Raw genomic sequence first — 14,428 nt, forward strand, 5'->3', positions numbered from 1 at the left:
AAAAAGCAAACCAGTATGGAAAAGACTAACAACGTAACAGAAAATGGCAAAGGGTTACCAGGTGGGAAAGGGGGTGGGGAGCGATAAATTGGGAGTTCTGGATTTGCAGATACTAATTACTATATATAAAATAAAAAACAAGGTCCTACTGTATAGCACAGGGGACTATATTCAATCTCTTGTAATGGCCTATAATGAAAAAGAATATGAAAAGGAATATATATATGCACATATGAATCACTATGCTGTACACCAGAAATTAACACAACATTGTAAATATATTATACTTCAATTAAAAGAAAGAAAGAAAACGGCAAAGGGCATTAACAATTCACAGAAAAAGAAATGTAAATACTTTTTAAACACAGGGAGTGTTCAATTTCACTTGTGAGTATTGGAAAATGTAAACTAAAACTATAATGTAATATTATAGTTCACCTATCAGATAGGCAAAAATGTAAAACTTTATTGATGATGAGGGAAATAAGGTGGTTTCACACATCTCTGTAGAGAGGTAAATTAATATAGCCTGCATGAAGGGCAGCTTGGCAAAACCTATCAAAATTCAAAATGCACATTTCCCTTGTCACAATAATACGCTTCCAGCATTGATCTTGTAGATATATTTACCTGTATAACTAAAGACATAGACAGAAAAATATTCTTTGTAGCACTGCTTGTAATTGCAAAAGATTAGTTAAATAACCAGTCATATATCCATAAAATGGAATACTACACAACCATTTAAATAATGGGGCAAAGTCATATTATTACAAGTCAGGAGGGTTCCCTGTTTCCACATCCTTGCCAACACTGGTTATTTTTTTTTTGCCTTATGATAACAGCCATGCTAACAGGTATGAGATGCTAGGTCACTGTGGCTTTGATTTGCATTTCCCTGATGACTGGTCATGTTGAGCACTTTTTCTTCTACCTATAGGCCATTTGTAACTATTGGACTGGGAAATGTCTATTTAGGTCCTTTCCCCGTTTCTTAACTGGGTTATTTGTTTTTTTGCAATTGAGTTGTATGAGTTCCTTATATATTTTGGACATTATGCCATATCAGATATGTGGCTTGCAAATCCATTCCATTGGTTCCCAGTCTGGTGTGTTGTTTTTCTTTGTCGTGCAGCTTTTTACTTTGATACAATCCCACTTGCTTATTTTGACTTTTCCCTGTGCTTTCTTCTATTAGTTTTAAACTTTCAGATCTTATATTTAAATCTAATCCATTTTGAGTTGGTTTTTTATATGGTGGGAAATACGAGTCCAATTTCATGCACAGTTGCTGGGAATTTAAATTGATACAGCCACCATGGAAAACATGAAGCTTCCTCAAAAAATAAAAAATAAAACTGCTATATGATCTCACAATCCCACTTCTGGGTATAGCTCCAGAGGAACTGAAATCAGAATCTTGAAGAGATAATCTGTACTCCCATGTTTACTACAGTGTTATTCACAATAACCCAGATATGGAAACAAACTATGTCTGTTAACAGGTGAATGAATAAAGAGAATGTGGTAATATATACAACGCAATATTTTTATAGTGTTTTTGAAAAGAAGGAAGTCTTGCCATTTGTAACAACATGGATGACCTGGAAGACATTATGCTAAGGGAAATAAGCCAGACACAGAAAGACAAATACTACATGATATCACTTATATGTGGACTCTAAAATAGTCAAACTCATGTAAAAGAATGAAATTAGAACATTTTCTCACGTTACATACAAAAACGAACTCAAAATGGATTAAAGAACTAAAGGTAAGACCGGAAACCATGAAATTCCTAGAAGAAAACAGGCAGAAAACTCTGACGCAAATCGTAGCAATGTTTTTTGGATCTGTCTCCAATCACAAAGGAAACAAAAGCAAAAATAAACAAATGAGACCTAATTAAACTTAAAAGCTTTTGCATAGCAAAGGAAACCATCAACAAAATGAAAAGGCAACCTACTGAATGGGAGAAAATATTTGCAAATGTAAGACCAATAAGGGATTAATATCCAAAATATATATACAATTCAATATCAAAAAAACCCCCAAACAACCTGATTAAAAAATGAGCAGAAGACCTGAATAGACATTTTTCCAAAGAAGACATACAGATGGCCATCGGGCACGTGAAAAAATGCTCAAGATCACTGATTATCAGACAAATGCAAATCAAAACCACAATGGGATTACCTCACACCTGCCAGAACAGCTATCATCAAAAACACCACAAATAACAAATGTTGGTGAGGATGTGGAGGAAAAGGAACCCTAGTACACTGTTTGGAGGGAACATAAATTGGTGCAGCCACCATGGAAAACAGTATAGAGATTCCTCGGAAAACTAAAAATAGAACTAATATATGACCCAACAATTCCACTCCTGGGTACACATATCCAAAGACAACAAACACACTAATTCATGTATCCCAGGGTTCATAGCAGCATTATCTATAAACAAGACATGGAAGCAACTTTAGTGTCCATCAACAGATGAATGAATAACAAAGACATAATATATATTCAATATATACAAAACAGATTATTATTCAGCCATATAAAGAATAAAATTTTGTCACTTGCAACAACATAGATGGATCTGGAGAGTATTATGCTTAGTGAAACAAGAAAAAGGCAAATCCTGTATGTTTTCACTTACATATGGAATCTAAAAAATAAAACAAATGAATATAACAAAACAGAACAGACTCACAGAGATAACAAACTGGTGGTTACCAGTGGAAAGAGGGAAGAGGGTGGAGGGATTAAGAGATGCAAACTACTATGTATAAAATAAGCTACAAGGATGTACTGCACAGCACAGGGAACACAGTCAATATTCTATAAAAAGTTTATATGGAATACAATCTATAAAAATATCAAATCACTAAGTTGTATACCTAAAACCAATAAAATATTGTAAATCAACTATACTTCAATAAAATAAAATAATCAAACTCATACAAGCAGACAGAATGGTGGTTGCCAGAGGGTGAGGAGAGGGTTAATCAATGAGGTGGTATTTGTCAAAGGGTACAAAGTGTCAGTTACGCAGGATGAATGATTTCTGAAGATCTAATGTACAGTATAGTAATATAGTTAATAGTGATGTATTGTCTATTTGAAGTTTGCTAACAGTGGATCTTAAGTATTCTCACCAAGGAGAAGAAGGAGAGAAAGGAGGAGGACGAAGAAGGGAAAAGGGGAAGGAGGACGAAATGGGAATTATGTGAGATTACAAATGTTAATTAGCTTGATTGTGATGATCATTTCACAATATATACCTATATCAGAACACCAAGTTGTATACCTTAAATATATATGATTTTTGTCAGTTAAACCTTAATGAAACTTTTTTTTTAAGTCAGTAGGAAACTGCAGTATTAACATTATTCCAGCATCATTATTAATTTTTCCACATTCTTTAAATGGCCAGGTATTTTTAGGTTACCAGCATGTCTTAGGTTTCCTACACGCATCTGCCTTTAATAAACGGGGTCCTGTGGTAGACACCTGCTGGGAACCTGCCCACCTCCCAGTGACCCTTTAACTGGTCTCATGACCCTCAAGGTTATCTGCGGTGGCCACAGACTCCAATCCCCTGGCTATAGTTGACTGGATGGGGAGGTTATCACCTGACCTTCTTAGGCCAATCAGAATCTCCCTCATGGGGCTCTGACTGGAACTAAATTCTGGCCCTGGACCGACTCTTAAAGAAAAGCGGTGTAGACTTGTGTGCTATGGGAAGATTTTTTTTTTTTCAACCAGAGAAGATGAGAAAGCTGGTCTCTCAGTCTGGGTGGGTCCAAAAAGGAGAGAAAAACCACAAAGGAGCCTGAATACGGAAGGTTTAGTAAAAAGAATTATTAACTATAACAGGGGATTGGAGAAATGAGGGACTGGCTGCTGGGGAGTGAAGAGAATACTAAAGAATATAGGAAGAGCAGAAATAAAAAACAGCTACCACCCACTGGACTGAGATGTAATGCCTGATGAAGAGGCTCCTCCTGGGACTAAGACCCAGACCCTGTTGGCACTGCGTCACTCGATGGGAAAAGAAAAAAATAGTTAACGTGGTTCCACACCAGCAGAACTTGCTGGAAACCTACTGTCTGTTCTCAGGAAGGTGTCTCACTGGAGGCACAATGCTATAAACCACCAGGCACTAGGGAAGGCGAGAGGCAGGTGTTGAAGGAGGGCATGGAGAGGACGCGACCACTGGCTGACCTGAGAGCTGGACACAGGAGACCAGAGGCTCCTCGCCTGACCTTGGCATGTGCACTCTGCCCCACCCGCCTTCTCCACACTGGAAGCTGCCTTGAGTAGACAGCCTTGAAATAGTAATGTGTAGCTGAGACCATCTGGATATACATGTCTGAACCAGTTAAGGGCTGTACATAAACTTTTTAAGATTCTGGCAGACAGGTGTAGAGATCTACTCGTCTGTGGCCGCCCAAGATAAACCTCGAGAGTAAGTCCCCTGGCTTATTAAACCCGCACCTAGCAGTCTGAAGTGGTCTGCCTCTTTCTTCGGTCTCTCCTTGCCCTCCACGTACAGGGGGCCAGTTTCATATTTCACCTGAGAAACTTCCAAGGTGAGGAACCAGCAGGTGCAAGAAGAGGTTGCTGCTGGGAGAAGTTGCTGGCCACAGGGTGTTGCCGGCCCTCGTGCACCGCAGACCGGGGACGCTGGGGGAGCTGTGCGCACCGCAGACCTCAGGTCCCGGGAAAGCTTCCCGTGCGGCAGGAGCCAGACCTGGGGCCATGCATCTGCCTGCGCTTCAGGAGTTTGCCCAATGAGGCTTCCCAGTTTCCGAAACTCGCACGGAAAACCAGAAACAAAACTCCGTTCTTCCTGCAGTGCCTCTCTTGCACCCTCTGCTGGCAAGGCTTAACATCGTGCCAGCTGGCAAAGGAAACATTTCAAGGACCCAGACAGATCCAGTTCCTAGTTTAGGCAGTGAAGGGGAAAGGGTGCTGAGATCAGCCAGTCTTCAGGGAGAGAATAAAGCGAAACAAAAAGCCATCACATATCCGAAAGGAAGAGACTGACAGCCCAACAGGAAGACAACATATACAGAGAAACACAGAGAAATGCAGAGAACACAGATGAGAGGCAAGAAACCTAACGAAATGACTTTGCTGTCTTTCTGGTGGCCCAGATGCATCCTTGTCCTTTGATTCTAAGAGACACTTGTCTCTTTTTTTCTCTCATTTTATTTTTTTAACAGAAGCATAGTTTATTTACAATATCAGGTGTACAGCAAAGTGATTCAGTTATATTTTTCCAGACTATTTTCCATTATAGGTTAAGATATGGAATATAGTTTCCTGTGCTATACAGTAGGTCCTTGTTATTTATCTATTTTTTGTATAGACCCGTCTTTTTTTTAATAAATGCCTCCTTTTTTCTCAGCTTAAACTAGTTTGAACCGGCCTCAAGCTCCGCAACAAACTCATCCGAAACAATATTAGGGAGCATTAAGTGGTCCCTGATTTAAAATCTTAGGTAATAATGTTATAATTGCTGAGTTGTTGTAATCGTGTACAGTTCTTTGTATCTGCTGGAAGTTTATCCTTTCTAATTTTTGAAAATTCTCTTCCTTAGTAGAAAATTTTATCATTGAAGATGGTAAAATCCTTTTCCATAACATATACTATTACAATAAGTAAAAGTATCTTTGATGAACACAGATGCAAAAATCCTTAACAAAATATTAGCAAAATGACTCTAACAATACATTAAAAGGAGCACATACACGATGATCAAGTAGGATTTATTTCAGGGATGCAAGGATTTTTCAGTATCACAAATCAAAGTGATACATCACACTAACAAACTGAAGAATAAATACCATCTCAACAGATGTAGAAAAAGCTTTTGACAAAACTCACCATCTACTTATAATAAGAACTCTCCAGAAAGTGGGCACAGAGGGACCATATCTCTACATAATAAGGGCCATTATATGACAAACCCACAGCTAATATGATACTTAATGGTGAAAAGCTGAAAGCATTCCCTCCAAGATGAGAAACAAGACAAGGATATCCACTCTTGCCACTTTTATTCAACATAGTTTTGGAAGCCCTAGCCACAGCAATCAGACAAGAAAAAGAAGGAAAAGGAATCCAAATTGGAAAAGAGGAAGTAAAACTATCACTGTCTGCAAATAACATGATACTATACATAGAAATTCCTAGGCACCACCAGAAAATTACTAGAGCTCATCAATGAATTTGGTAAAGCTGCAGCTTACAAAATAAATATACAGAAATCTTTTCCATTTCTATACGTAAACAACAAAATATCAAAAAGAGAAATTCAGGAAATTAAGGAAACAATCACATTTACCATTCCATCAAAAAGAATAAAATACCTAGGAATAAACCTACTTAAGAAGGTAAAAGACCTGTATTCTGAAAACTATAAAACACTGTTGAAAGAAACTTAAGATGGCACAGATGGAAAGATACACTATGTTCTTGGATTGGAAGAATCAATACTGTTAAAATGACCATACTACCCAAAGCGATCTACAGATTTGATGCAATCCCTACCAAAATACCAATGGCATTTTTCACAGAATTAGAACAAATAATTTAAAAATTTGTAATGAAACACAAAAGACCCCAAACAGCCAAAACAATCTTGAGGAAGAAGAACAGAGCTGGAGGAATTATACTCTATGACTTCAGACTATACTATAAAGCTGTAGTTATCAAAACAGTATGGTACTGGCACAAAAACACACACATAAATCAATGGAACAGGATAGAAAGCCTAGAAATAAATGCAAGTGCTTATGGCCAATTAATCTATAACAAAGGAGGAAAGAATATACAATGGAGATAAGACAGTCTCTTCAATAAGCGGTGCTGGGAAAACTGGTCAGCTTCATGCAAAAGAATAAAATTAGAACATTTTCTTACACCATATACAAAATAAACTCAAAATGGATTAACGATCTAAATGTAAGACCGGATACTAAAAAACTCCCAGAGGAAAACAGGAAGAACACTCTTTAACATAAATCAATTACTTTTTTGGATCAACCTCCTAAAGCAGAGGAAATAAAAGCAAATAAACAAATAGGAACCTAATAAATTTAAAAGCTTTTGCACACCAAAGACAACCTCCACAGAATAAAAAGACAAACTACTGAATGGAAGAAAATATTTGCAAATAATATGGCTATAAGGGGTTAATATCCAACATATAAAAAGAGCTCATATAACTGAACATCAAAGAAACAAACAACCCAATTAAAAAATGTGAAAGAACTAAATATAGAAAACCCTAAAAGGTCCACACAAAAACTACTAGAGCTGATTGAAGAATTCAGCAAGGTAGCAGGTTACAAAATTAACGTTCAAAAATCAGTTGCATTTCTTTACACTAACGATGAATCAACAGAAAAAGAAAGTAAAGAAACAATCCCCTTTAAAATAGCACCCAAAGTAATAAAATATCTTAGAATAAATCTAACCAAGGAGGTGAAAGAATTATACACAGAAAACTATAAACCATTGATGAAGGAAATTAAAGAAGACTTTAAAAAATGGAAAGATATTCCATGCTCTTGGATTGGAAGAACCAATACTGTTAAAATGGTCACACTGCCCAAGGCAATCCATAGATTTAATGCAATCCCTATCAAATTACCCAGGACATATTTCACAGAACTAGAACAAGTCATAATAAAATTTATATGGAACCATCAAAGACCTAGAATTGCCAAAGCATTACTGAAGAGAAAGAAAGAGGCTGGAGGAATAACTCTCCCAGACTTCAGACAACACTATAGAGCTACAGTCATCAAGACAGCATGGTACTGGTACAAAAACAGACATATAGACCAATGGAACAGAATAGAGAGCCCAGAAATGAACCCACAAACTTTTGGTCAACTAATCTTCGACAAAGGAGGCAAGAATATACATTGGAATAAAGACAGTCTCTTCAGCAAATGATGTTGGGAAACCTGGACAGCAGCATGTAAAACAGTGAAGCTAGAACACTCCCTTACACCATATACAAAAATCAACTCAAAATGGATCAAAGACTTAAACATAAGATACAATAAACATCCTAGAGGAAAATATAGGCAAAACATTATCTGACATACATCTCAAAAATTTTCTCCTAGAAGAAATAAAAGCAAGAATAAACAAATGGGACCTAATAAAACTCATTAGCTTCTGCACAGCAAAGGAAACCATAAGTAAAAGAAGAAGACAACCCTCGGAATGGGAGAAAATTTTTGCAAATGAAACCGTAAAAGGCTTATCTCCAGAATATATAAGCAGCTCATACAACTTAATAAGAAAAAAATAAACAACCCAATTCAAAAATGGGCAGAAGACCTAAACAAGCAATTCTCCAAGGAAGAAATACAAATGATCAATAGGCACATGAAAAAATGCTCAATATCACTAATTATCAGAGAAATGCAAATCAAAACTACACTGAGGTTATCACCTCACACCAGTCAGAATGGCCGGCATTCAAAAATCCACAAATGACAAATACTGGAGAGGCTGTGGAGAAAAGGGTACCCTCCTAAACTGCTGGTGGGAATGCAGTTTGGTGCAGCCACTGTGGAAAACAGTATGGAGATTCCTCAAAAGACTAGGAATAGACTTAACCGTATGACCCAGGAATCCCACTCCTGGGCATATATCCATAAGGGACCCTACTTCAGGATGACACCTGCACCCCAATGTTCATAGCAGCATTATTTACAATAGACAAGACATGGAAACAGCCTAAATGTCCATCAACAGGTGACTGGATAAAGAAGATGTGGTACATTTATACAATGGAATACTATTCAGCCATAAAAACCTACAACATAACGCCATTTGCAGCAACATGGATGCTCCTGGAGAATGGCATTCTAAGTGAAGTAAGCCAGAAAGAGAAAGAAAAATACCATATGAGATCGCTCATATGTGGAATCTAAAAAACAAACAAACAAACAAACAAACAAAGCATAAATACAAAACAGAAATAGACTCACAGACATAGAATATAAACTTGTGGTTGCCAAGGGGCGGGGGTGGGAAGGGATAGACTGGGATTTCAAAATTGTAGAATAGATAAACAAGATTATACTATATAGCACATGGAAATATATACAAGATCTTATGGTAGCTCACAGAGAATAAATATATGACAATAAATATATACATGTTCATGTATAACTGAAAAACTGTGCTCTACATTGGAATTTGACACAACATTGTAAAACGATTATAAATCAATAAAAAAAAGTTAAAAAAAAAAAAGAGAAAACTTTGCAAAAGAACATATATGGGGATGGGGGTGGGTTGCCTTTCCAGGAAAAAAAAAAAAAAGACCAAGTAAGATAAGAACAAAAGGTAAGCTGACAGAGGAGGGGAAAAAAAGGAGCAGGAAAAATCGCAGAACTACAGAAATCACTGTACCAGAGACAGACTGGCATCAAATATAAAATTATTGTCATAATTAAATCATATTTCATATGTTTATTATCTCTTCCCCATTTTTCTAAATTGACCCCCTACCTAATAAACTACACAATCAAAACAAAATCCAGACCACAGAATACCCCCTGACGGAACTGGACCTCGAATGAAGTGAACTTAAGCTTTCCCAAAACTGTACAACAGAAATGTTCAAACGATTTCTATTTGCTCCACTACTGGCCTATGAGCCCAACAAACCCCACTTCACTTAGACTGGCTCTTTTTCTGACTAGGAAACCTGTCACACGGTTCAGCGTTTTCCCAGTCATATTTCTCAGTCTCCCAACTAGATTCTGTAACCTCTCCCATAGGCACCCAAAGGTGGTCTGGCAATCAACTGATACTTCCTAGGTCCGCAGTCATTTACCAAACTGAGTATTCTCAGTAAGGCTATGCTTGGCAACCCTAAGAAAAATTTCACAGGCCATACCTCTACACACACTTATCTCCCTTTCTCAAATGCCTTTTTTCTCTTTCTTCAGCCCTTCACTAACAAACTTTATCTTCTGCCTCTGCTATTAGAACATAACCTCCAAAACGGCAGGGATTTTTTCAGTTTTCATCCATTGCTGTTTCTTCTCCAGCGACCAGAATAATGCCTGGGACTCCCCATTGTGGAAGAAAATCCAAGTATATGATAAAAAAGAACAAAAAAGGGAGCAGAAAAATTACAATCAATCACGCAGGGATTTCATTGCCAGGAATGAAATCTGGCACTAAGGCGGCTCACAAATATTTGTTGAACACAGTCGTTCTCAAAAGCTAGCCAGTCAACTACTTTGAGAGGCTATTAAAACACAGACTCCCAGGCCCATGCCCACGAATTCTCATTCCACAAACCAAGTGGAACCCCTGAATCACAGCAATGTATTGAGGCAGGCAACAGAACGGCCAAAAGGGAAAAAACACTGAGCCTAGGGAGAAGACTGTGAGGCTGAGCCACGAAAAGATGCTCACAACTACATTTCGGTAAATAAATGTATTGAGCGCCTGCTGCATACGAGGCTTAGCCGCTCCCTCGGGGGCGGAGAAAGGCGCGGCTTCCGCCCTCCGGAGACTTTTGATCTGGCACCCCTCGATGCCCGCGTTCCCGGCTCCCTCCCACCTGATTGCTCCCCGGCTCCGCAGGTCGCCCAGGCTCCGCCCCCGAAGGCTCACCGCTCACCGGGCGCCCAGGACGCGCGCCGCGGCCTCCCTCACCTGTGGGCCCTGCAGACGCTGCAGCAGCGCGTCCTCGTCTTCCTCAAGACCAGCTCCTCCAGGCACCGCTCCACGGCCGGTTTGTCCTTCTCTAGCGTCAGGCGGTTCCGCTGCCAGAGCCGTCTCTCCTCCGCCGCGACTGCCACCCCAAGGGCCGCTACCCGCGGCAGTGCCGGCGGTTTCCGCTGGGATGAAAGAGCAGGCTTTCGGGCGGCCCTGCCGGCCCCACTCCTGCTCTTGGGTCCAGTCTCATTCCGCTCCTCCGTTTCAGCGGCATCCTCAGGTTGGAGAAGGAACGCAGGCGCTCACGTGGAACCTCACTGCGCCTGCGCCGGGGCCCTGGCTTTCCGCCGTGGACGAAGCCGCGGGGTCGGAAGAGAGCGGAAGGAGCCTGCGCAGTCCTTGAGCACGTGACCAGCACTCGCTTCCCTGCGTAACGCCCACTCCCCTCATGAGCCCCTCCCCGTGTGGGAGTTCCTCCGGCAGGACCAATCTTCCAGGTGGAGGGGGAAGCGGCGTGACTGGAGTGGAAAATTTTTCCTAGCACAACTTCGCAGCTGTAACTGATTGAACGGAGCACGTTAAAGCCAGGGTATAAACTGAGACGACAGGATGAAACTTCTACTCTTCTTCCTGACCCCTTAACCACTCGACTTACACGAGCCCCAGTTGCTTTCTCCACCCCTTCGTCTTGGTACGGCCCTTGGAGTACGGAGCCTGCAGAGGGTCCCACGCTGGAAGACAGATAGGAGGGTAAGTAGGGAAGTGGGCCAATCGGGGCGCGGGTCACGGCGCAGGCGCGTTGGGGAGGGAGGGCTATGCTAATGTTGTTGATATCCTGGGGCCACCCGAGTTAAAGGGGGGAAATCCGGGGGCTGCTGCAGCCGCCACCGGTCTGGGCCCATCTGGGGCCCCCGTGTAATCGCCGTAGTCCCAGGGAGAGGCGCCTGCCCCCAGCTCGGGGAGGGGGCGCCGCGAGCCCGGGGAGCACGGACAACCCCTACCCATGAGGCCCTGATGGAAAACACAAAGGATCTGGTGAGAGCCGAGCGCGGCAGCTGCTTTGTGTGCCAGGTGGGGGGGTGGCGCCTGCAGCTCCCCGACCCCAGGAACCCTTGCAGCTCCCTGACCCTGCTCCCGGGCCTGCTTCTCCATCCCACGCCCCCTCAACCTCCGGACCCCCCTCCCCCTGGCGGCCGTTAAACGATTGGGGGTTCCCCTCCCCCCACCCCCTCACTCCTCGACTCACCGGGGTTCTCTTTATCCCTCCGACTTCTGAAGGAAAAATTTTAGAAGAAAGTTTTTCTCTTCGTCCCGCCCCCCCTCCCCCTTCAGCTCTGGCTGGGGGGAAAGGCTGGATTTTTCGGCCGCCCAGGGTGGGGGAATGGAGTCCTCACTTCTCCCAAGGGGGCAGAGTTTTGGTGCTTTGCAGAGGAAGGCGCCTATCCGCTGTGGGGCGACTGCCGCGAGGCGTTTCGCACGTGGAGGTGGAAAAATGGAAAGGGGGCGGGGTGGGCACGTGTGGGAGGGAGAGGTGGGAGTGGTGTTTGGGAGGCAGCAGTCAGGGCCGCCTATTTAAAAGGATTTTAAGTCGGTGGGCTTTATGACCGTTGAGTTCTCTTTTGTGAAATAAGAATCCTGACATTTCAGAGTCGGAAGAGACATTAGAGGTCACCCAAAGCGGCCGTCCCCTCTGCAGCCTCTCTGACAAGTGGTAGGTAGCCTGGGCTTTGCCTAAACCCCTGCAAATACAGAGCGCTCACTGCTGCCCAAGGAAGCCCTTTCCGTTCAGCTGTTATGACTGTTGTTTGCCTACCCTTACTGGACTCTCGTCTCATTCATGTCCTTGTTAAGATGATTCCCTTTTTACTTCTCAAATTTTCTCTCACATCCTCCTCACCCACCCACCGCTTATTGGCCTATATTTTGTGTGCCAGGAAAGAACAGCAGGGAAGTGGAGGAAGGAGATTTTAAGAGATAGTGAGGGCCAGCTGAAAACTTTGCTGGGTCTCTTCGAATGTGCTGGCTTCTGTGTCTGAGGATGGTTGATATTTTTCTACAGGAAGCTTGGGAATTAAGGTCTGGGGAGTTCATGGCTGTCTTCTCCCACTAGTGCATCTTTTTGAAGTTAGAAATTTCAGTATTATCTCTGTAGTACTCCTGTCTCAAAGCACATTTCTTGTTTTCCTGAATCAGTCTCCCTAAGAATGCCTCAAATTGTGTCCTGGAGATTGTATTGAAGCTGTTAGAAGCACCTCCTGGTAGAGGGACGATCAGAAGAACTGCACTACCACCCCCACCCCCTTTTGACGTCTGTTTTTCTGTCTAGCTGGGCTTCCTTCTCAGTGCCCCTTCTTTGCAATGTTTTCATTTCTTTTTCTTTTTTTTCCAACTTTTTTGTGAAAGTTGAAATTTTTGCAACACTTTATATTTATTTAGAGTTTGCAGTATTTTTCATGATCCTTACATTACTGTGCACCTATAGTTATCACTCGGTAGTGGGGACAATTCAGTCTTTTTGTTACTTAGTGTTTTTCCAACGTTCTTCATTTGGTGAGCTATGGCGCTTCCAAAAGTAATTTTATTGGCATAGGAATCTTGGGGGCACATATTTTCCTCTTCCTAATATGGTGAAGTGGGAGTTAAGACAACAGATAAAATGTGTAAGTGATGAATCTGGTATAAAAGCCAGAGAACAAATTTTATTTTAAACTCTCAGCCCCCTATTTAAAATGTTAGAGCACAGACTTTTTTTTTTCTTTCCCTGTTTTACGACTTTTGCTCTGCTCTGATGTGCTTACACTGTGCTTTTTTTTTTTTTTTCGTTTGTTTACCTCAACACCAATGAGTGTTTAGAAAGAAAATAGCTTTTTTTTTGCACCACCTCCTTCTCTGAATAACAAGTAGCTTCTATTTATATAGAACCCCATACTCCAGGCTTATGGGTGCCTTGCAAATTATAGCAAAAACTGTCTTGAATAAGTATCTGTTTATAAGTATCTTATGTTGGGCCATGTTTTTTAACTCCTCCAATTTTTAATTTTACACAAACTTTGACATACGATATTTTCTGTAAATCTAGTCACTAAAGTTAACCATGAGAATGAATACTAGGTACTGGTAAAAGTTAATAGAGCTGTGTAATTGTCTGGACAGTTTTAATTAATGTGGAGTTCCAAATCCCTGCTCCCTTTAAACATAAACTGTCATGACTTAAGTTGACTGACTTTGGAGACATTTGCATTCTAAACATACTAGACAGGAATGACTGGTTTTATTTTTAAGGAAGACACTATTATATACTTTTATGGCCTGTTATATGTTGACCTGAATAGTGTCTAAACCTTAGATGTTCAGATGCTTTGAATCCTCAGTTACATTGGAAATTAAAATAAAATAATTTAAATTGTTTTAAACATAACATAGTAGTCAAAGGAAGGTAAAACTATAGCTTAGAAGTGAAAACAACATATTAATGTCATAAATACTAAACCACTAGGTTACTAAAAGCCAAGAGTGCTCAGTGCTTTGAGTGACCACATCCTAAATTAGACAAGTCACTCTTTTGGTTGCTCCTTGTTTCTCGATTTTTATCTTTAAAATGTTTGGTAAATAAGATTTAACTTTTTCACATTTAAAATGTTAAGGTAAGCCATTTAAAAATACCATTAGTTTCAGTGTTTCAAATCCAAAAGAAAGATAAAAACATCAAGAT

At 40.9% G+C, this 14,428-nt stretch overlaps 2 protein-coding genes across 8 annotated transcripts in view; one reads left to right on the plus strand and one right to left on the minus strand.

The window, feature by feature from the left end:
- Positions 1-11,721, minus strand: part of LOC135318451 (cartilage-associated protein-like) — a 117,982-nt gene extending 106,261 nt beyond the window's left edge. Inside the window, exons 1-2 of the mRNA XM_064494796.1 lie at positions 11,718-11,721; positions 10,714-11,017 (exon numbers count right to left, since the gene is read on the minus strand). Coding sequence (XP_064350866.1) covers positions 10,714-11,017; positions 11,718-11,721 — 308 coding nt within the window. The remainder of the gene's footprint in view (positions 1-10,713; positions 11,018-11,717) is intronic.
- MBTD1 (mbt domain containing 1) overlaps positions 10,972-14,428 on the plus strand; it is a 61,940-nt gene continuing 58,483 nt past the window's right edge. For 2 of the 7 annotated variants that reach the window (XM_064496096.1, XM_064496098.1), the window contains exons 1-2: positions 11,489-11,751; positions 12,364-12,427. Coding sequence is in view for 2 of the 7 variants with exons in the window: in XM_064496095.1 (XP_064352165.1) it covers positions 11,731-11,751 (21 nt within the window). In the remaining 5 variants the exon portion in view is untranslated. The other 5 variants (XM_064496095.1, XM_031469586.2, XM_064496097.1 and 2 more) reach the window with 4 other exon arrangements.

The sequence above is a fragment of the Camelus dromedarius genome, chromosome 16 (assembly GCF_036321535.1).
Source record: "Camelus dromedarius isolate mCamDro1 chromosome 16, mCamDro1.pat, whole genome shotgun sequence".
NCBI classification, from domain to species: domain Eukaryota; kingdom Metazoa; phylum Chordata; class Mammalia; order Artiodactyla; family Camelidae; genus Camelus; species Camelus dromedarius.